Source organism: Macaca fascicularis, chromosome 12, assembly GCF_037993035.2.
Source record: "Macaca fascicularis isolate 582-1 chromosome 12, T2T-MFA8v1.1".
In the NCBI taxonomy this organism is placed as follows: Eukaryota; Metazoa; Chordata; class Mammalia; order Primates; family Cercopithecidae; genus Macaca; species Macaca fascicularis.
The window spans coordinates 64,182,872-64,204,161 of NC_088386.1; the positions used below are offsets into that span (position 1 = coordinate 64,182,872).

Sequence of the window (21,290 nt, forward strand, 5' to 3'; positions counted from 1 at the left end):
GAAATGAGGGAAGAAATCTTTAGTGAATAAACAGCATAAATAAAATACAGTCAAAACTTTAGGAAATACTGGATGCACTAAGAGAAATGCAAAATGCTCTGAAAAGTCTCAGCAATAGAATCGAACAAGCAGAAGAAAGAGCTTCAGAGCTTGAAGACAAGGTTTTTGAATTAACACAATCCGACAGAGACAAAGAAAAAAGAATAAGAAGAAATGAGCAAAGCCTCCAAGAAGTCTGGAATTACATTAAATGACCAAACCAAAGAATAATTGGTGTTCCTGAGGAAGAAATCTAAAAGTTTGGAAAACATATTGGGGGGAATAATTGAGGAAGACTTCCTCAGCCTTGCCAGAGCCCTAGACATCCAAATACAAGAAGCACAAAGAACATCTGAGAAAAATAAACAGAATAAAAACAAAAATCACATGATCATCTCAATAGACCCAGAAAAGCATTTGACAAAATCCAACATGCCTTTGTGTTTAAAACCCTTAGCAAAATTGGAATTCAACAGGCATACCTCAATGTAAGAAAAGCCATCTGTGATAAACCCACAGCCAAAATAATACTGAATGGGGAAAAGTTGAAAGCATTCCCTCTGAAAACTGGAACAAGACAAGGATGCCCACTTCACCACTTATCTTCAAACATAGTACTGGAATCCTAGCCAGAGCCATCAGACAAGAGAAAGAAATAAAAGGCATCCAAATCAGTAACAAGGAAGTCAAACTGTTGCTGTTTGCTGCTGATATGATTATATACCTGGAAAACCCTGAAGACTCCTCCAAAAAGCTCCTAGAACTGATAAAAAAATTCAGCAAAGCTTCTGGATACAAAATTAATGTACACAAATCAGTAACTCTCCTATACACCAACAGCGACCAAGTGGAGAATCAAATGAAGGACTCAACCCCTGTTACAATAGCTACAAAAAGAATAAAATACTTAGGAATATATCTAACCAAGAATGTGAAAGACCTCTACAAGGAGAACTGCAAAACATTGCTGAAATAAATCATAGATGACACAAACAAATGGAAACACATTTCATGCTCATGGATGGGTAGAATCAATATTGTGAAAATGACCATACTGCCAAAAGCAATCTACAAATTCAGTGAAATTTCCATTAAAATACTAAAATAATTCTTCACAGAACTAGATAAGTAATCCTAAAATGTATATGGAACCAAAAAAGAGCCCACATAGCCAAAGCAAGACTATGCAAAAGAACAAATCTGGAGACTTCAAACTATACTATAAGGCTATAGTCACCAAAACAGCATGATACTGGTATAAAAATAGACACACAGACTAGTGGAACAGAATAAAGAACCAGAAATAAAGCCTGGTTTATACTTACAGCCAACTTATCTTCAACAAAGGAAACAACAATGTAAAGTGGGGAAAGGACACCCTGTTCAACAAATAGTGCTGGGATAATTGGGAAGCCACATGTAGGAGAATGAAACTGGATCCTCATCTCTCATCTACAAAACTCAATTCAAAATGGATGAAGGACTTAAATTTAAGACCTGAAACTATAAAAATTCCAGAAGATAACATTGGAAAAACCCTTCTAGACATTGGCTTAAGCAAGGATTTCATGACCAAGAACCTAAAAGAACCAAAAACCTAAATGCAGAAAAAACAAGGAGAAATAGCTGGGACTTAACTAAAGAGCTTTTGCATGGCAAAAGAAACAGTCAGCAGAGTAAATAGAGCACCCACAGAGTGGGAGAAAATCTTTGCAATCTATACATCTGACAAAGGACTAATATCCAGAATCTAAAAAGAACTCAAATCAGCAAGAAAAAAAAAACAATCATTAATAGACAATTCTCAAAAGAAGATATACAAATGGCCAACAAACAGGAAAAAAAGCTCAACATCACTAATGATCAGGGAAACACAAATCAAAACCACAATGTGATACCACCTTACTCCTGCAAGAATGGCCATAATAAAATCAAAAAGTAATAGATGTTGAGATGGATGCAGTGAACAGGAAACACCTCTACACTGCTAGTGGAAATGTAAACTATTACAACCACTATGGTAAAGAACTAAAAGTAGAACCATTTGATCCAGCAATCTCACTACTGGGTATCTACCCAGAGGAAAAGAAGTCATTATATGTAAAAGATACTTGCACACACGTTTATAGCTGCACAATTCACAATTGTGAAAATGTGGAACTAGCCCAAATGCCCATCAGTCAACAAGTGGACAGTTTCTTTATCCACTCGTTGATTGATGGGCATTTGGACTGGTTCCACATTCCATATATATAATACATATATACACACACATATACACATATATATTTACATATATGATAGAATACCACTCAGCCATAAAAAGAAATGAAGTAATGACATTCACAGCAACCTGGATGAGATTGGAGACTATTATTCTAAGTGAAGTAACTCAGGAATGGAAAACCAAACATCGTATGTTCTCACTCATAAGTGGAAACTATGAGGATACAAAGGCATAAGAATGGCACAATAGATTTTGGGGATTCAGAGAAAGAATGGGAAGGGGGTGAGGGATAAAAGACTACAAATTGGGTTCAGTGTCTACTGCTTGGGTGATGGGTGCAGCAAAGTCTCACAGATTACCACTAAAGAACTTGCACATGTAACCACATAACACCTATTCCCCCAAAAACCTATGGAAACAAACAAACAAAAAAAAGTAGAATGAGCCGCCTCAGCCAACTAGGATCCATTCCTGTTCGTCTTAATTTAATTTTTCCCTTCTCATCCCTAACAACCTTAATAATTAGGTATTTTAGTCCCCATTTTCAGATAAAGAAACTAAAGACATTTTACTCTATTGTTAATAGGTATGGATTTAGTAATAAGTGATGGATTCCACCTTATCCCTGTGAAAGTTCTATTACTCAGTCTCGTGTTTTGTTATGAGATGTGTAGTAGAGCCTGCAGCAGAAAACTGACACCAAACACAGTAATAGAGAAGGGCAAATTCACTTTTTTTTTTTTTTTAAAGACAGGGCCTTGCTCTCTTGCCCAGGCTGGATTGCAGTGGTGTTGAGAGGTGACAATGTGCTAGCAGCCCTCACTCTCAGCGCCTCCTCAGCCTCCGGCCTCGGCGTCCACTCTGGCGGCGCTTGAGGAGCCCTTCAGCCTGCCAAGGCACCATGGGAGCCCCTCTCTGGGCTGGCTGAGGCCGGCGCCTCCTCCCTCTGCTTGCCAGGAGGTGTTGTGGGGAGAGGCGCCAGCGGGAACCGGGGCTGCGCCCTGCGATCGCAGGCCAGTGCGACTTCTGGCAGGCGCCGGCTTGGGGGGCCCCGCACACGGAGTAGCCAGTGGCACCGCCAGCCCAGGGCAGTGAGGGGCTTAGCACCCGAGCCAGCAGCTGGGGAGGTTGTACCGGGTCCCTCAGCAGTGCTGGCCTGCAGGGGTTGCACTCAAATTCTCGCCAGGCCCTAGCTGCCTCCTTGCGGGGCAGGGCTGGGGATCTGCAGCCCGCCATATCTGAGCTCCTCCTCCTGCTGTGGGCTCCCCAGCGGCCTGAGCCTCCCTGACGGGAGCCACCCCCTGCTCCGTGGTGCCCAGTCCCATCCACAGCCCAAGGGCAGAGGCATGCAGGCGCGGCTGGGGATTGTTGGGCAGCTGGGGACTGGCGGGCAGCTGGGCCTGCAGCCCTGGTGCAGGATCCACTGGGTGAAGCCAGCTGGGCTCCTGAACTGGATGGGGACTTGGAGAACTTTTATATCTAGCGGGAGGATAGTATGTGCACCAATCAGCACTCTGTGTCTAGCTCTGGGTTTGTAAATACACCAATCAGCACTCTGTGTCTAGCTCAGGGTTTGTGAATACACCAATGGGTACTCTGTATCTAGCTAACCTAGTGGGAACTGGGGCTGTGCCCCATGCTCGAGGGCCAGTGTGAGTTCCAGCGGGCATGGGCTTGGGGGGACCCCCGCACATGGCGTGGCTGGCCGGCACTGCTGGCCCAGGGCAGTGAGGGGCTTAGCACCTGGGCCAGCAGCTGCAGAGGTTGTGCGGGGTCCACCAGCAGTGGAGACTTGGAGGACTAGCACTCTGTGACTCTATGTCTAGCTCAAGGATTGTAAATGCACCAATCAGCACTCTCTGTCTAGCTCAAGGTTTGTGAACACACCAATTGGTACTCTGTATCTAGCTAACTTTGTATCTAGCTAACTAGCACTCTGTGACTCTGTGTCTAGCTCAAGGATTGTAAACGCACCAGTCAGCTCTCTGTCAAAAGGGACCAATCAGCTCTCTGTAAAGTGGACCAATCAGCTCTCTGTAAAATGGACCAATGAGCAGGATGTGGGTGGGGCCAGATAAGGAAATAAAAGCAGGCTGCCGGATCCAGCAGTGACAACCTGCTTGGGTGACCTTCCACACGGTGGAAGCTTTGTTCTTTTGCTCTTTGTAGTGAATCTTGCTGCTGCTTGCTTGGTCCGCGCTGGTGTTGGTGTTGTGAATTGTTAACATTCACCGTGAAGGTCTACAACTTCACTCCTGAAGCCAACGAGCATGAACCCACTGGGAAGAAGGAACAACTCCAGACGCACTGCCTTTCAAAGCTGTAATACTCACCACGAAGGTCTGCAGCTTCACTCCTGACAGCGAGACCACAAACCCACCAGAAGGAAGAAGTTCCAGACACATCTGAGCATCTGAAGGAACAAACTCCAGACACACCATCTTTAAGAACTGTAACACTCACCGAGGGTCCATAGCTTCATTCTTGAAGTCAGTGACACCAAGAACCCACTAATTCTAGACACAGTGTGATCACAGCTCACTGCAGCCTTGACCAGCTGTACTCAAGTGATCCACCCACCGCAGCCTCCCCAGTAGCTGGGAATACAAGCTCGTGTCACCAAGCCCGGCTAATTTTTGTATTTTTTGCAGAGATGGTGTCTCAGTATGTTGCCCAGGCTAGTCTTGAACTCCTGGGCTCAAGCCATCTGCCCAGCTGGGGAAATTCACTTCTTAAAATCAAATGTACATGCATTTTGAAAAGTTAAGAACTTTGGCTTTAGTTTTCTCTTTTCCTTAGCAATTCGCAGTATCAGTGCTGAAGAAGTGACTTTTTGTCTTCAATATGCTTTCAGACAAGAAAAAAATTACATAGAGGCTTGATGTTCAAGGGACACATGACATTAGTTTGACTCTAAATAATAATAAACCCTTGGCTACTTTTGTTTGAACCACACACTAAAGAATTGTGACCTTTGCCAGTGCATGCTCCAAAGTCATATTGACTGAACTTAATTTTGGCCACAAGAGATCAATATTTTATTCCCTTTTTTATCCTTACACTAGACAATGGTTAGTTGGAAAATTCTTGCTTGTTCTGATTCCCACAAATTATGGTCATTCAAATGAGTGTAAATAGACTTTAAGCTGACAATTATAAGATTAGTGTATATTCAGGGGAATTCTAGAAGTAATGAGAGGTATTTTATAGGTAGAATTTCACCTAATAGAATGACATTGAATTTTTTGCAGATGTATTTCAAATAGATTGTAGGGACTAGGACTGATGTTGGGAAGACTAATGGGAAAGGACAGATACCAGTGGTGCTGAATTCTACCTTGATGGGTGCTTGACAAGGGTACTCAACTTGGAGAGAAAAGAATGGGTCCCAATAAAGAACAATATGGGCTAGCTGTTAATGGAGCCTATGACCAAATCACTAAAAAACGAAATCAAAGTTAAATGTGTGAAATAGAACATAGTGGATTTAGAATTATACATGCATACAATAGCTGATACACTTCCAATTGCAATTTTAGCCCTGAAAACATGAATACAATGACAGGAAAACAGGAAAAGTAATTACAATGCTTAGAAAAGGATGGTTGAATGATGGCATAAAGAACAAGTCATATGACATTTCTAAGTGTGAGAAGGAAAAGACATAGTCATTTAATACTTTCTGAATGAGCGTAATTCTTGTGTACAGAATCTTTTAATAATGAAATATTTTATAATACAGAGAAAATGTAACAAGCACAGAGACTAATATAATAAAAACCCACCCAGTTATATTTGATGCTGTTTTGAAGGATGGAAATATTACCGAATCAGCTAAAGCTCCCCTTATGCCCCAGGAATGTCCAATCTTTTGGCTTCCCTGGGCCACACTGAAAGAAGAATTGTCTTGAGCCACACATAAAATACACTAACAGTAAGGATGGTCATTGAGCTAACAAAAAATCACGAAAAATCTAACACTGTTTTAGGAATGTTTACAAATTTATGTTGGGCCACATTCAAAGCCATCCTGGGCTGCATGTGGCCTGCAGGCTGTGGTTTGGACCAGCTTGCTGTATACCTTCTCTGTTCTTTACTCTTCAAAAGTAATGTCTATCCTGAATTTGATGTTTTTATTTTCTTTTGTTTTTACTACATATATGTGTGTTTTTATATATGCATATATATGAGAGACATATAGCATTCCTTTGCAAATCATCAGACTTTCCATAAGTGCCTAATATATTTTTTGAATCAATGATTTAATGACTCTTCTGCCCAAATTAAGTTCACCTTTGACTGGAGAATGAAAAGTGAATAGGTGAATGGGTTTGACTTACCTCCAACCTTAAGGACTTTGCAGTGATAATTCTGTTCCTTTTCAAACAGAAAGAGCTGAGCCTTAAGCAAATGAAGAAAATTATTTGGAGTTACAGTTAATTATTGATGGAGGTGAAAATTGTTTCAGGAAATGTTTGTCTTAAAGCAAGAACTGAAATCTGCATAACCTGTCCATCGGATGAGTAACATCTTTTCCCCTAGCTATCCTATTTCTTTGGGCGTTAGTTTCTTTAAACTAATGAAAGCTTGAAAGCTACTCTAGAAATTTAGATTTTATGTCAGAGTTTCCAAAAAGGAATCTTTCATCTCACCTTTATTTTGTTGTTTAAGACATATGGGATGTTTTTCAAACTACAGTCAATTTGCTTCCTCCCTAGTTGATGAACATCTCCATTGAACTCAAGTAATAAAGTCAGTGTCTCAGTAACAGTTTGAAAAGGAGACTACTGACCTAAAAATCATGTGACAACTTTTTAACCATGTTTACAGATGAAACCAATCAGTTAACCAAGAGTTCAAGCCAATTCCTCAACTTCAGAATATGGTGTCAGTTGAACTCATGGAAACAGTAGAATAGTGATTACCAGGGATAGGGTTGGGGGAAAGAGGGAGATATTGGTTGAAAGATAACAAACTTTCAGTTGTAAGATAAATACATTCCAGGGATCTATTATATAGCATGGTGAGGTGACGCAGGTTTAAAACTAACTAGATTATGGGAATCATTTTGCAATGTATCTGTGTATGAATTATCATGTTGTACACCTTCACATCATACAATTTTTCTCTTTCAGTTATACCTCAGTAAAGCAGGAAAAAAATGCCGTGTTTAGACACTTTGGCTAAAAGCCGATGGGACAAGAAAGAATTTTGTATCTGAATCATTAGTGTGCTTGAATATGTCTGATGGCTTTGTTTGACTTATTAAATGCAAAATAATTGAAGGACCTTATTTTGTTCCACAAATCAAAAATTTACCAATCTACCCAAACAAACAAAGGCTGAAGCTGGTGACTTTTAAGAACTTGAGATGTCAGTTTAATCTGTAAAATGTGATGTTTATACACTAAAGAGCACTATACTACCTTCTCAGAAAATAGGCAGTATATCAGGTATCTGAGTCTTTTTCTGACACTTGTGGCATAGTTATCCATTTCTAGTCTTGACTTTAAGGTCACAGGACCCCAAAATGTTGATGGAGACCTGGTGTGAAAAATGGGGACACCTGTTTTCTTTCACAAAGTTAAATTGTTAAATGTAGAAAAGTTTACAATTCCATGGGTCCTCCATTTGTAGAATAAGGTCATAGATGGGCTCTTAGGGACCCTGCCTAGCTGTTAAAAACAATGTCTGCTTCAAGAAAATTTAAGAATGCAGGATTAGATGCCTCTGATTTATGTGGACAGAAATGTACTGATGTTCCTATAAAACACCTGTAAGACCGAATTGTTGCATTCAGTGAACTGTTTTTCTGCTAGTATACATTCATGACACCAACTCTGAAAAGGATTTTAGCTAAGTCATTTCACATTGAGTGTGTGCTTTATAATAGAGAAATGAAGAGTAGACAAAGTCTTATTTGCCCTCCTACCTTAGAATAGAAAAGGAGCTGAAACAGAGATGGTAGCAGCAGAGTAATGGTATTTATAGTAAAAATAAGATTTTAATGTATGTGTTAAAATTTTCAATATTTCGTAGTAAAAATCATGATCTCTGGAGTAAAATTGCTTGGATTTGAATCCCAAATTCACCATGTACTTTGGCAAATAATTTAAACTTGCCATCTTATAGTACGATGGGAATGATAGTGACACAATGTATCTATCCCATAGGGTTCTTACAAAATGTAAGTGAGTTAATATATGTAAGACTCTTGTGATGGTATCAGGTATAAAGTAAGTACCCATGAAATGCCAGCTTTTACTGTTTTGTAAAAATAGGTGACCGCCCCCCAAGAGAACCTTCTATAAGTAAAAGGACTTCACAAAGATGACTATTTCTATCAAACTTGAATCCACAATTACTTCATGTCAAAACTTTGTGGAAGTGAATGTGTCACATATAATACAGAAACCTCATTGGAAGGTTTTTATAATTCCATTGTACTTGACAGGAAAACTAATAAAAATGAGTGCAATATCGTATCTCAGGAAAGTCATCAGCTGTGAGTTTTGAGTGGAAAAATAGACACTTAATCTACTTTGTTCTTAGAGGTAAAGTGATTTATGTATTTTAAAGTAACACTAGATTGAAGTCTATATTTGTTCCTAAATATATTCTGCTCATTTATCCAACTATGTAAGTTCGCTTCATTTGTAGTAATTTGTAAGATACAGCACAATGATTTATATTATGTTAAATTTTATGAAAGAAAAATTTTAATGTCATAGGTATAAGCTATACTTCACCTCTCTTCATGGATTTGATAATAAATGAGTTAATCTTTTTATTTAGATGATGGAAAAGCTGAAATGAGAAATGTCTCAATTAATAAAATCAATTTCAGAATCAAAAGAACCATATACTGATTTTTTGGTGCTCTAGCAATGTATCTTAGTTTTATATACAATAACAGTATTTTTCATTAGCTAGACCATTCCAGAGTTGACTATCATTTTATTCCAAATTTTTATCAGATTGATTGATCACTTTAAAAATTGGATTGGCAATATTTGTCATCTCTCTCCCCTTTTTTATTCATACTTGCACCGTTCCTGGAAGTAGTTGATAAATTATTTGACCTATTGTGGTTTAAATATACTTAAAAGTCAGTAAATGAAAGGAGCACTGATACCCTTAATAAAAATTCAGTTGTCAATTTAGGAACTGTTCTTTGCAAGCCACTGTTTGTGGTCAGAAATGCAAAGATAAATAAAACTCAGTCTTATTCTACTTGGAACTCACAAGCAATTCAAAGGCTTGTGGCTATAATCAAAGAGAAGGAAAGGAGGTAAAGAACAAGTCAGAATTACAGTGTTTTCCATGTTGCAGCATCCAGAAAAGGTGGCTTTATGGAACAACTAGAATTTGATATAAATCCTGAAGGAGCCACAGTGGCTCAGCAGGTAGAGAGAGATGAGTGAGTAGGACAGAAAAACTCTCTGGGTAATGATTGTCAATAAGCTTAATATTATTTTAGCTACCCTGGTATTGAAAAGAAGCGTCTTTTCAGTCCTCTTCTATCCCCAGATTTGCAAGCAGTCAGTTGCCGTTCCTCAGGGTAGAGACTATTCCCAATTACACAGCACCCACTAATATCCACCAGGTTAGAAACATCATTTTAGCTGAATACATTGTCTTCAATTTTTAGGTATAAAATCAGGAAGAAGTAGCCTAGCTTAATGGTTAAGAGTTTGGATGCTGGAACCAAACAGCCTAATTTCCAATCCCGACTTTCTCTCTTACTAGCTGTGTGGCCTTCAGCAAGTAATTAAACCCACTCTGTGCTCATTTCCTCATCAGGGGGAAAAAAAAAATAAAGATGTTGATAATAGTGCCTACCTTGTTGTGTGGAACAGTTTCATTAAATGACTTCCTATTTGTAAAGGGCATAGAAGAACTTAGGGGATAGAGGAAGTACTATGTTACAGTTGTAAATCAAATGGCCCTCATATTCCGGCCCTGGTCTTCCTAGAACATGTGCTGAGTTGCGAAGGGTGGTGGGGGGTGGTGGCTGCTCCGGATGATTCCCCTGCTTCTCCTGCCTCTGTAGTTTACAATCCCTTGCCTTTTGGGTGACGCCTGGCAACAAGACCTGGGACCTCAATGCTCTGGTTTCCTGCTTCAAATGCACATTTTAGTAGTCTTGATTTTAACAAAGAGCCCTGTTCAACCTTGTTGTGTAAGGACAATAAACCAGATTCAGTGGGTGGTAGTTTTTACTAGCTTCCTATTCTAATTTTCAGGTTTGAAAGATATAAAAGGCTTCCATATCCAAGGAAATGTAGTGGAACACATTGACGTCTTTAGGCAAAGCAGTATGCTTTAATTCTGTAGAATTTGAGACAGGGCTTTAGAGTCACTGGTAGGTTTGTGTCCCAGTTTTTCCACTTACCAAGTGTCTGGCTTTGGACAGGCTAATCCCTAGGCTTCTTTTTCCAGTACTGGTCTTACAAAGTTGTTTCCTTATTTGGAGTCTTTCTGGGAATTGGTGGTCCTTCCGAGCATCCTCCACAGATAGTTTAGAATTCAACTTCTGGTTCCACTAGCTAAGCTAACGTTCCTGCCCTGCAGCTTTCCAGGCCCCGAAACAGGGTGGTTGTCCTCACTCCAGTTTTGTGTCCCTGGGAGTTTATGCTTTGCTAAACATAATCCCTCTTTTGCCCATTTAGTGCATTCACAAAGACACAGAGGTAAATTTATGTGTTTAATTTACCTTGTTTAACCAAGAGTAATCTTTAAATTTTTAAAGAAATAGGCTTAGTCTATTTCTGTTATCAAAAGAAGTCTTGAAATGTTCCTGTAAGAATGAATTTAATGCTTCATTTCCTTGTTTTCATTAATCGAAGAATTCATCCCTTGATTATTATTGCTAAATATTTTGTATTAAACTAGCCCTTAAAAACAGCATTTAATTTGGCGATGAAGTTTAGGGCAATGGTTTATGTTGCTAACCATAGTCTTTTCATGCTGGAATTCTACTTTTTGAAATCTTATTTTTTATTTGTATATTGCTGGGTCAGAATAGGCTGAAGTAATTTTTTCATAAAGGTTAATGAATAATGTATTTTCAGAGCCTCTGAATATATGAGAATACTTTTCATATATTCCTCTGCAAATGAGAGGCAGTTTGCCTGGCAATAGCTTTCTTTGATTGAGTCTCCCCTTTCTTTTGGCACTTAATAATACAGCAGAGTTGTAAGACCAACTGGATATTTGTTCCTTTGATGGTGATTTGTTTTCCTTTGATTTATGTGTGTCGACTTGTTGTTTTTATGCTTGAACACTGAAGAACTTTTTTTTTTTTTATTTTAAACCTAGGATTCAACATTTTTGTCAGAAATTGCTTTGAATTGATATTGTTTGGAATGCAATTTACTTGTCTGTCTTTTTTTTCAGTTCACATTTTTTTAGTCTTTTTGCCTTTGAGTATTACTTCCATTTCAGTTCTTGTATTTCCTCAGAAACAACTGTAATTAGATTTATTTTCTAGTCTTCCAGATCTAGGATCTTTTTTCATCTTTGGTTCTTTTCTCTGACCTTACGGGGATATTTACCCTCTATGTAAATGACTTAATTTTATACCATATGTATCTATGTTCCTCCCCTCCAGTGGATAATAATGCTGCACTTCATTTTTCAGACTCTATGCAATGCTTCTTTATTCCACCTATAACTTACCCAGCAGTCTTTTATTGACTTACAACTTTCTATTTTGTTTCAAGGGATCGTATCTTGTGTTATATTGGCAATGCCTAAAACTTTCCTAAAAATTACTAATGATTCCTCTAGGAAGTCATTTTTAGGAGACTGTTCCTCCTTTGAATCTTTAACATGCCCTTTTCTTTCCACATTTATTACTACTTAGTAGAACTATGCTGATATCAAGCTGTTATTTTCATTCCCAAATTTAGAGATATTCATCTAGACCTGCTAACAGAGGGGATGTGTGGATTGCTCTCAGCCCCACTCTCTCTCCTCCTGTTTTGTTAGTCAAAGTCCTCTTTTAGATCTCTCACCTTGTAGCAGGTTGATGTCTATAGAGTCGGACCCATTTTCAGTGAAAGTTTCATATAAAGCAGCTATCTCCAATGCCTTGTTCTTTGTTGCTTTATATATGGATTATGTAAGGACGCCAACTTCCAGAATGCAATACCTTCATAGGTCATCTTGTCCCTAAATCTGCCTTTCTGTCGCTGAAACTGCCAGGTTTCACAGTGCATCTCCTTCTTCCAGTTGGCTTTTGAAAGTAGCCATCACTAACATATGGGGTGGGGGATTCTCTTGCTGCCTCAAGAAATGTACACAATCATTTGTGGCAAAGGGCAACGTTTCCGACTGACACAGATTTTTGCATTTCTATGCAAGATGGCAGAAAGTGGAGACAGGGTGATATGCAGATGAAGATTTCCCTGCTTCCTTCAAGGCTTGTGACTTTTCACTGCTAATCACATTTTTTTACATCTAATTTCATTCTTTTTCTGTTATAAGAATTCTTCACTGCTTCTAGCAGTAGGTTGAAGGTCATATCTTCCTTTTCATGGTTGCATGACGTTTGTTATTTATCTCTTTTACAGGTATCTTAGTAGAAGCTTGGGAGGGACTATATCAGGGACTGGTAGCTAGCATTTAAAACTATAACATATGAAACTCTACAACTTAAAGAAGTACTTTTTCAAGTTGCAAGATGCTTGGAAATTTTGCTTTCTGCAGATATTTTGTGGAAATAAACTCTGCCTTGTAAATATTCATCACAAGTTGCTATTCAAATGATGGAGGCATCAGTACTCCTATAATAGAATCTATGTGTTATGAAAACTGGGTCATTTTAGTGATGAAATAAAATGTAGATACATAAGTGATGGTAGGAATTCCAATGACTTCTGTAAAACTTTTTTATACATAAAAACTGCCTGATCACTACCTACTAACAAGGGTCTTAGACTTGAAACAGCTGTTATAAATAATTTAATCTCAGAGTTGCAAATTAATTTGCCTCCAGGGGCCAGACAAGGCAAATGCGTGAAGTAGGCTAGTTCCATACAAGAAGGATTGGGAGGGACGAGAGAGAAGTAGAGATAATACTTGTGCTACCAAATCCTTAAGGCATCCTTATAGCACAAACCCACTCTCCCATTATAGAGATGGAACTGAGATCAAAGGATATTAACAGATTTGCCCAAAATTAGTTGAGTCTGTCTTGACCAGAACTGGGTACATAATTTGCAGAATCCAATGCGAAATAAGATGCTGGGTCCCTTGTTCAACAACTGTTAAGAATTTCAAGATGGTAACACCAAATCATTAAATCAAGCATGAAGTCTTATGTGACTGCCTAAGTCACACACCCGTGAAGACATCGCTGGTTTTAATTTTTGATCTAGAATTTGTACAACCAACAGAAACTTGTTATCACTCTCACCCACAACCACTGAGAGATTGTTAATGGAGATGGAGTTAAAATTAAGTTCTTGACTTTTATACTACAATAAGTTAATTGTCTTCACTCACAAGATAACTTTTTTAAATGACATCAGGAATGCCATTTAGTGACATCCAGCCAGCTTTTAAAGGCATACTCAGAAGTACAAGAAATAAAATTGGGAATTTAGTACTAGAGTAAGAGTTTTTTTGTAATAAGTATACACACACACACACACACACACACGTATATATCTTATATTTTAAAAGACTTAAAACATTTCCATCATTTAAAATCAAAAGAAAACTTAAAAATTTTTCTTCATTAAAAGTGAAAGTCATAACTAGACCGTAAGTTTGGCATGGTATAAGATTGTCATTTATAGTTGTAATTTGATTTCTTTAGATTCTATATGCCTTCCTTTAGCAACATCCAAAAAGATGTTAATATAGTTGTTAAAAGACAAAGTGAAATTCTTACCTAATTTTAAAATATTCAGTCTTTTAAAACAAATATGAACTTCATTTAACTCAAGTTGTTGGTTTTGAATTATTTGTCTGATTCAGATATTATACCTTCATGTTATTGAATCATATCCCTTCATGAGTGATAAACAAGAAGAAGTTCACATGTTGGAGAATGAGAAGATGAGCAATTGGGCAAATATTGCAGTTAACAATGAAAAAATTAAGTTATCAATATAATACTCAAAATATTTTCTGTAAGCCATGTATACCAGTGTATGGCTTCAGCTAGCACTGAAATTGCTCATTAAGTTTAATTCCTAGTTGAGGGAGGGGGACAAATTTAATTTAATGAACTTTTTTCCCTCCTTTACATGTTTCAGTATATGCTGCGAATATATAAACTGAATGTCACAGAATTTTTTTTAACCTTCTACAGGTGGAGATTTTCATTTTACCTTTATGTATTTACCTACGGAGTGAGATTCCTGAAAAAGGTAGGATCTCTCAAAATATTTTACGTAATTCTTATATAAGTGTATGTCTGTATCTCAGTTTTTTTTAACATATGACTGTAATAATATTTTAGATCATCATAACAGGTTTCCTAAGAATTATTTGTGCATTTTCATTTGACTTACAAAAATATTTTGGATGTTGCTAGGTCCCATATTCACTCCAGTGCGTTATTCATTACTTTTCAGGCATTAGGAAGCTTATAAAATCCATCTGATGTTTTGAAAGAAGTTAGAGTTTCTACATCACACAATTTGAAAACATGAATTGTTGCAGCATGTATTACCACTGTACTCTTCACCAGTAGAAATAACTATATATAATATAGTATGTACGTTATATATACTATATAATTATTATATAGTATGTATTATAATATATATAATTTTATATAATATATTATTATATAGTATATATTGTATATATTGTATATAGTATATATTGTAATATATACTATATAATATATATTATATAATTATATGATATAGTATAAATGTTATAATATATAATATAATTATAATTATATATTATGATATATCATAATTATATGATATAATATATATTATATGATATATTATAATATATAATCTCTCTCTCTCTCTCTCTCTCTCTCTCTCTCTCGCATAGTTACTAACAGGGCAGCACTAACTGCTGGTGAAAAATTTCATTTCTTTCATAGATTGTTTCCCCTGCTATTGATTTTACTATAATCCTGCATGAACTGAGGGACCGAAATCTGTGAAAGTAATGCCTTGTGGCTGCTATAGTCTTTTTCCAGGTTATTTCAATTCTTACTGGAACTACTATCGGGTTAGACTCGTTAAATAAAACCCTGTGAAGACCTATCTTCTCATAGTCGTACACATGTTAACAATAGTGGTTTGGCATAACGTGGGGAATTATTTTTAAAAGTTCTCTATAGTATTAGCCTCCAAAGTGATATCAGTGTTATCTTTATTTATTACAGAATTTTTGTTAAAATTGGGAATGCACCAAATGTCATGCCTTATTAATCTTGTAAATATTGACATGGAAATTTTAAATACATTTAAAAAAAAGATTTTAAAATCTGGGTTATCAAATATTGTCTGCCTGCGGTGAATTCTATTATAAATAGTGGTTGTTTCCCATTATCATATTTTTTTAGAGGATTGTTTTTTACTTGTAGTCTTCTCCTTTGGTAATTGCACTTATTTTCACTTAATAACACCATATGGCCCAGAGGCCATTTGAATTTATTTAAAAGGATGAGTTTTACTCTGTGGGGTTTCTGTGTATGAAGAAATTCTCAACTGGAGTAAATTAACATGGTTTAAACGGCTTATTTTGGAATTCTGTTCTAGTTTTCAGATTTACTTATCTAGAAAAAATAGAATGGCTGTAGAGCTTTTGTGCTTATAACTTTACTACCTTGGAAGAGGAAATGGCTTTGGATGGAATTTCAGCTGATGTGGAGGAGGTGTGCTTCATGGGAAGGTCAAGTTGTTAACTAAGGTCAAGGTTCAGAATTCATGCCTGGTTCTGTTGGTGAGGGGCTTTGTTGGTGAGAAAGGAAAGAGAGTATGAGCACGTTTTTGCCCTTTACTTTTAGGCCTGCTGGATATAGCCACTTTAGCTCTCATATGGCAATGTGGTTATCTGTCATCAGAACAGGAAACACTTTGACACTTCGCTCTGGTTCACTCTGTCCCTAAACAAACAGAATGGAATGAGAATAATTTTTATCCACCAGTCCTCAGTGAGTCTGCACAAGGCAGTAAGAGGAACTGTCAGTAGATTGTTACCTTGGAAATTAGTTTTTCTTAAACTAGATCAGTTTTATGCCAATTTCCTTTCAACTGCCTCTGGTTATAACAAATGCTTTTTTTTTTTTTTTAAAGTAAAAAGGAAGGGAAAGAACTAGACATTGTTCTTCTTGTTGAATTAATTTGTGTGGGAATTTCTTTCTTTAATTCCATCCAAGCAGCACTCAATTTTCGATGAGCTGTGTGGTTTAGTCTTAATCAAAATGTGAAGTAGAAATGCATACATAGAATTCATCTGACTGAAATAGCTTTGGAGGACTTCATAAGCCATCTTGTCCAACCCTCTCATTTCACAGCTGAGGAAGCAGAAATCCAGAAGAGGGTAGGTAGCATTCGGAAGGTCACACAGTTTATTAAAGGCTGAACCTGACAAGAAACACATGCTCCTCCTTCTTATTCCAGAGCTCTCTCCGGTTGGTGAGCCCGCCCTAACCGCCCTGACCTCAGCATGATTTCCAAGTGACTTCCTTCTTTGGGTAGCAGACTTGACCTAGCCGAATCATTTTTGCTTATTTATAGAACTTTAAATACTTCTTTTAATGCACGTTTTAAAAATATTTGTATTAATTTTCTTGGAATGGACAATATATTTGCCCATCTAAACTGAGAGAAAAAAATTAGGGATGCAGCATCAGAAATAATCAAAACACGGTAATTCAAATTTGTATAATGCCTTAAATTTTAGAAAATAAGCACATAGTTCTATCCATACAGCATAAATTTGTCTTTGTGTTCAGATTCTTCCAAAAAGTACAGTAGGAAAATTCTCATAATACCAGCATAGTGGATCCATTTTAAGAGGTGAGAGGCTACTTACTTCTAGAATCAAAAATGTGAATTATTACATGTGCTGTTAGAAAAATCCCTGATAGCTTGCACTAATCGATTTTCTTCTGTCTTTAGGTCAGATGAGCCTGTTGTGTCTCATTTTCTATGGTGGTTTAGTAAGCACCCATTCTACCCTAAAAAAGTAGGGAAGTAGATACTACAGAACAACCTTACAGACATGTTAGTGAACTATTCAGTAAAGTTACTGCTGTGTTGGTAGGAAATACTTAAGCAGTTGAAAGTAAGCCTGACTTAATATAGTCTGCTTCTATAATTGCTGTATATAAGAGAGTCTGCTCATAATTATAACTGGCAAAGTCAAATACTTTTGTTAAGGAAGACCTAGAAAACTTAAGGTGTTCTGAAGTCCTAGCAGACAATGTACACATACAAATTAACACATTTTCCTAGGTTCTATTTTTTCTTATAAACTACATGTCTGACCATGTGGAGTTTTTTTTGTTTGTTTGTTTGTTTGAGATGGAGTCTCACTCTGCTGCCCAGGCTGGAGTGCAATGATGCGATCTTGGCCCACTGCAACCTCCCCTTCGTGGGTTCAAGCGATTCTTGTGCCTCAACCTCCCAAGTAGCTGGAATTACATGTGTGTGCCACCATGACAGGCTAATTTTTGTATTTTTAGTAGAGATGGGGTTTCACCATGTTGGCCGGGCTGGTCTCGAACTCCTGACCTCAGGTGATCCGCCTGCCTCAGCCTCCCAAAGTGCTGGGATTATAGGTGTGAGCCACTGCGCCCAACCCATGTGGTACATTTTGTACACTATTCATTTTGCACACATGCATGTATGTAAAAGAAAAGTTACTCAAGATATACCTAAGTCTAATTTCAATATCAGTCAGGGGTCCATTGGAGATAGAAACCACAGAAGTTAATTTTAGGAGTGACTGTAATATAAAGAATCATTAACATAAAGAATCATTAACCAGAGGGAACCATCAAGACTGTGTTACTCAAAGTAAATTGGTCTGCTGTTTACTGCCAGTCTGCAGTGGGATAAGAAGCTTGCACCTGAATGTAAAGCAGCTCCTCCTGATTTTTGAAAAAGTCTCTCAATGAAGAAAAGTTAGCTGAAAACAGTGTGCTTAGTGATCTAGTTAATTTACCTCTGGTGTAAGCTCCTTGTGTTGTTGTGGACCTGTAACAGACATTTCAAGGACTGGCCCTCACCCATTAGCGCCGCATTGAGATATAGTGAAGGTAGTAATAGCAGGAATGCACTGCCATTGTGAGGACAAGGGGATTCCAGAACATAGAGGCTCAAAGGAAGAGCCATGGAGCCAGAGAAGACTTCTGACAAGGGGACACTGACCAGCTGGTGTCCCTGAGGGAACAGGATGGGCTTGACTCTGGGAATATGGAAAAACTACAAACTGGAACCAGCTGCTGCCACTAGAATGAACTGCCACTGCTGGAGTGAAGACACACTTCTGAGTGGGTGGAGAGGCAGGGGACGCATGTGATGACAAGAACTGGAAGCAAAACAGAAAGGAGCAAGTCCCATCTTCCTCTTGCAGCCTTCCAGCCTTCCTCAAGTGCTTCTAAGAAGCTAAACTTGGCGAGGCACCAACTCCTTAAAGCCAATAGAAGTGTGGCTTGCACAGTCTCCGCTCTGAGACCGGCAGCAGTATCTCAATAACTAGCCCAATTGTCTCATATTGCTGCATTCTGAAATGTACTCTGATAAATCTTATTATAACTTACTTTATTACATTTTTAAAACATGAAGGTTGCCCCCGTTACATTGACTTCACGACTAACTGCTGAGTGAAAACTTGCGGTTGAGAGTGCCCCGTCAGACTGAGTCCTTTGCCCACTCCCTTAGACTTTCTGAATCCAACCTGAACTAAGGTGCAGCCTTTCATTGTTCATGCGGTGTTCTCGAATTCAACACACAAAGCCACGAAGTGTTCCCCTGGTTTCATATTTTGAGACGTTCTCTTTTGCTTATTGCTTAGTTTGGAATCTTTCTGACATGGAAACAAGATTGTAATTGTTTTGCCTATTTTGAGACTGAAAATAGAATTTGTCTAGCCATTAGAATATGAGTCCGTTTAAGATTTTGTTCTTTGTGTCATTTAAAAAATCTTAAAATTGCTTGGACTATGTTGCTGTTTAAGGAGGCTTTAAATTTGGTTTTAGGCCGGGTGCGGTGGCTCAAGCCTGTAATCCCAGCACTTTGGGAGGCCGAGACGGGCGGATCACGAGGTCAGGAGATCGAGACCATCCTGGCTAACACGGTGAAACTCCGTCTCTACTAAAAAATACAAAAAACTAGCCGGGCGAAGTGGCGGGCGCCTGTGGTCCCATCTACTCGGGAGGCTGAGGCAGGAGAATGGCGTGAACCCGGGAGGCGGAGCTTGCAGTGAGCTGAGATCCGGCCACCGCACTCCAGCCTGGGCGACAGAGCCAGACTCAGTCTCAAAAAAAAAAAAAAAAAAAAAAAAAAAAATTTGGTTTTAATGAAAATGACCCCCATAAAATACTTCTATAAGAAGTGCACATGATATATAATACTAACATTGGGAAGGGACCCTAAAGATCACCTATCCCAAGTTTCCCATTTCAGAAAACAAAAACCAATTTCAGAAAGATGAATTGACTCGCCTGAAGCCAAACCGGAAGCCTGTTTTGCTGTCTTTAGACTGTCTAGGTTAAAAACAATAACAACAACAACTTAGATAAGTTTTAAAAAGCTAGCCGTTTAACTTTTTTTAGTAAATTTACCTTACTAATGAAAGCTAAAAGTCACATCAGTATAGAATGATAAATTGGAAGTCAAGATTGAGATTTCAGTCTTGACCCTGCTCATTATATTTAATGGAACCTTTGCTCTCTGAAACCTCGTTTCTCTCATCTGTAAGATGGGAAAAGAGAGGTAGTCTCTGCTGGGAATTATTTGTGTAAGTCCATTGTCATCCCTTCACCTGAAAAACACTGTACTGTTGCAGCCTCCTACTTGGTAAGACCCGTTGTCCTGGCTATGCTTTGATGCTTGCAAATAGGTAAACATCTGCAACAAAAACAATCTTGAATAACCAAAGGAAATTCTTCAGTGCTGCTTGCTGCTTGTTGCATTTTCCTTTCCCTCTTCTACCTACATCTACCCTCTTGCATATGTTCTGATTCTCCTCATCCCTTTCATTTACCCTACCTCATTTTCCTTCTGTGTTGGCTTGTGGCTGGCATTCTGTCTGAGGAGGGCATTCCAAGGCCAGTGAGAAACCAAGGATAATGTGACTGTGAGGCCCTGCAGAGGCAGTCAGAACGCCTGGGTTTGTTATTGAATTCTGCCATTAATCAGCTTTATGACCTTTACACAAGCCTCTTAATCTCTCTTGGATTTAATTGCTTCATCTCTAAAATCAGTAATGTAGACTATCCTGACTAACAGCTTTCAGCTCATATCCCATAATTGAGTAAAGAATTTGAAGTTGCTGATAAGTATGGTGAGCAGGTTCCACCTCCTTGAAGGCGGCATGATGGTGCATAATAATCTTAAATATCTTCCCATATTTTGACCTAGCAATCCAACTCCGATTAACTTATCCTTAAGAAAAAATTGCCGGGCACGGTGGCTCACGCCTGTAATCCCAGCACTTTGGGAGGCCGAGACAGGTAGATCACAAGGTCAGGAGTTCAAGACCAGCCTGGCCAACATGGTGAAACCCTGTCTCTACTAAAAATACAAAAAAAAAATTAGCCTGGTGTGGTGGCACATGCCTGTAGTCCCAGCTACTTAGGAGGCTGAGGCAGGAGAATTGCTTGAGCCCAGTAGGTGGAGGTTGCAGTGAGCTGAGATCGTGCCACTGCACTCCAGCCTGGGGCAACAGAGTGAGACTCCATCTGAAAAAAAAAAGAGAGAAAAAATTACACAGGAATACAAAATATGGATGTGTGAATGTGGGAAGTTGCTTATTACAACTTGGGATAACGTGGAGGTGATGGATATTCACTAAATGTATATGAATA

The 21,290-nt window shown here is 38.3% G+C and overlaps 1 protein-coding gene across 2 annotated transcripts in view; it reads left to right on the top strand.

Annotated features, from left to right (window-relative positions):
* CERS6 (ceramide synthase 6) overlaps positions 1-21,290 on the top strand; it is a 313,857-nt gene that overhangs the window by 159,796 nt on the left and 132,771 nt on the right. For both annotated transcript variants that reach the window (XM_005573386.4, XM_005573387.4), the window contains exon 4: positions 14,592-14,649. In XM_005573386.4, the coding sequence (XP_005573443.3) occupies positions 14,592-14,649 (58 nt within the window). The remainder of the gene's footprint in view (positions 1-14,591; positions 14,650-21,290) is intronic.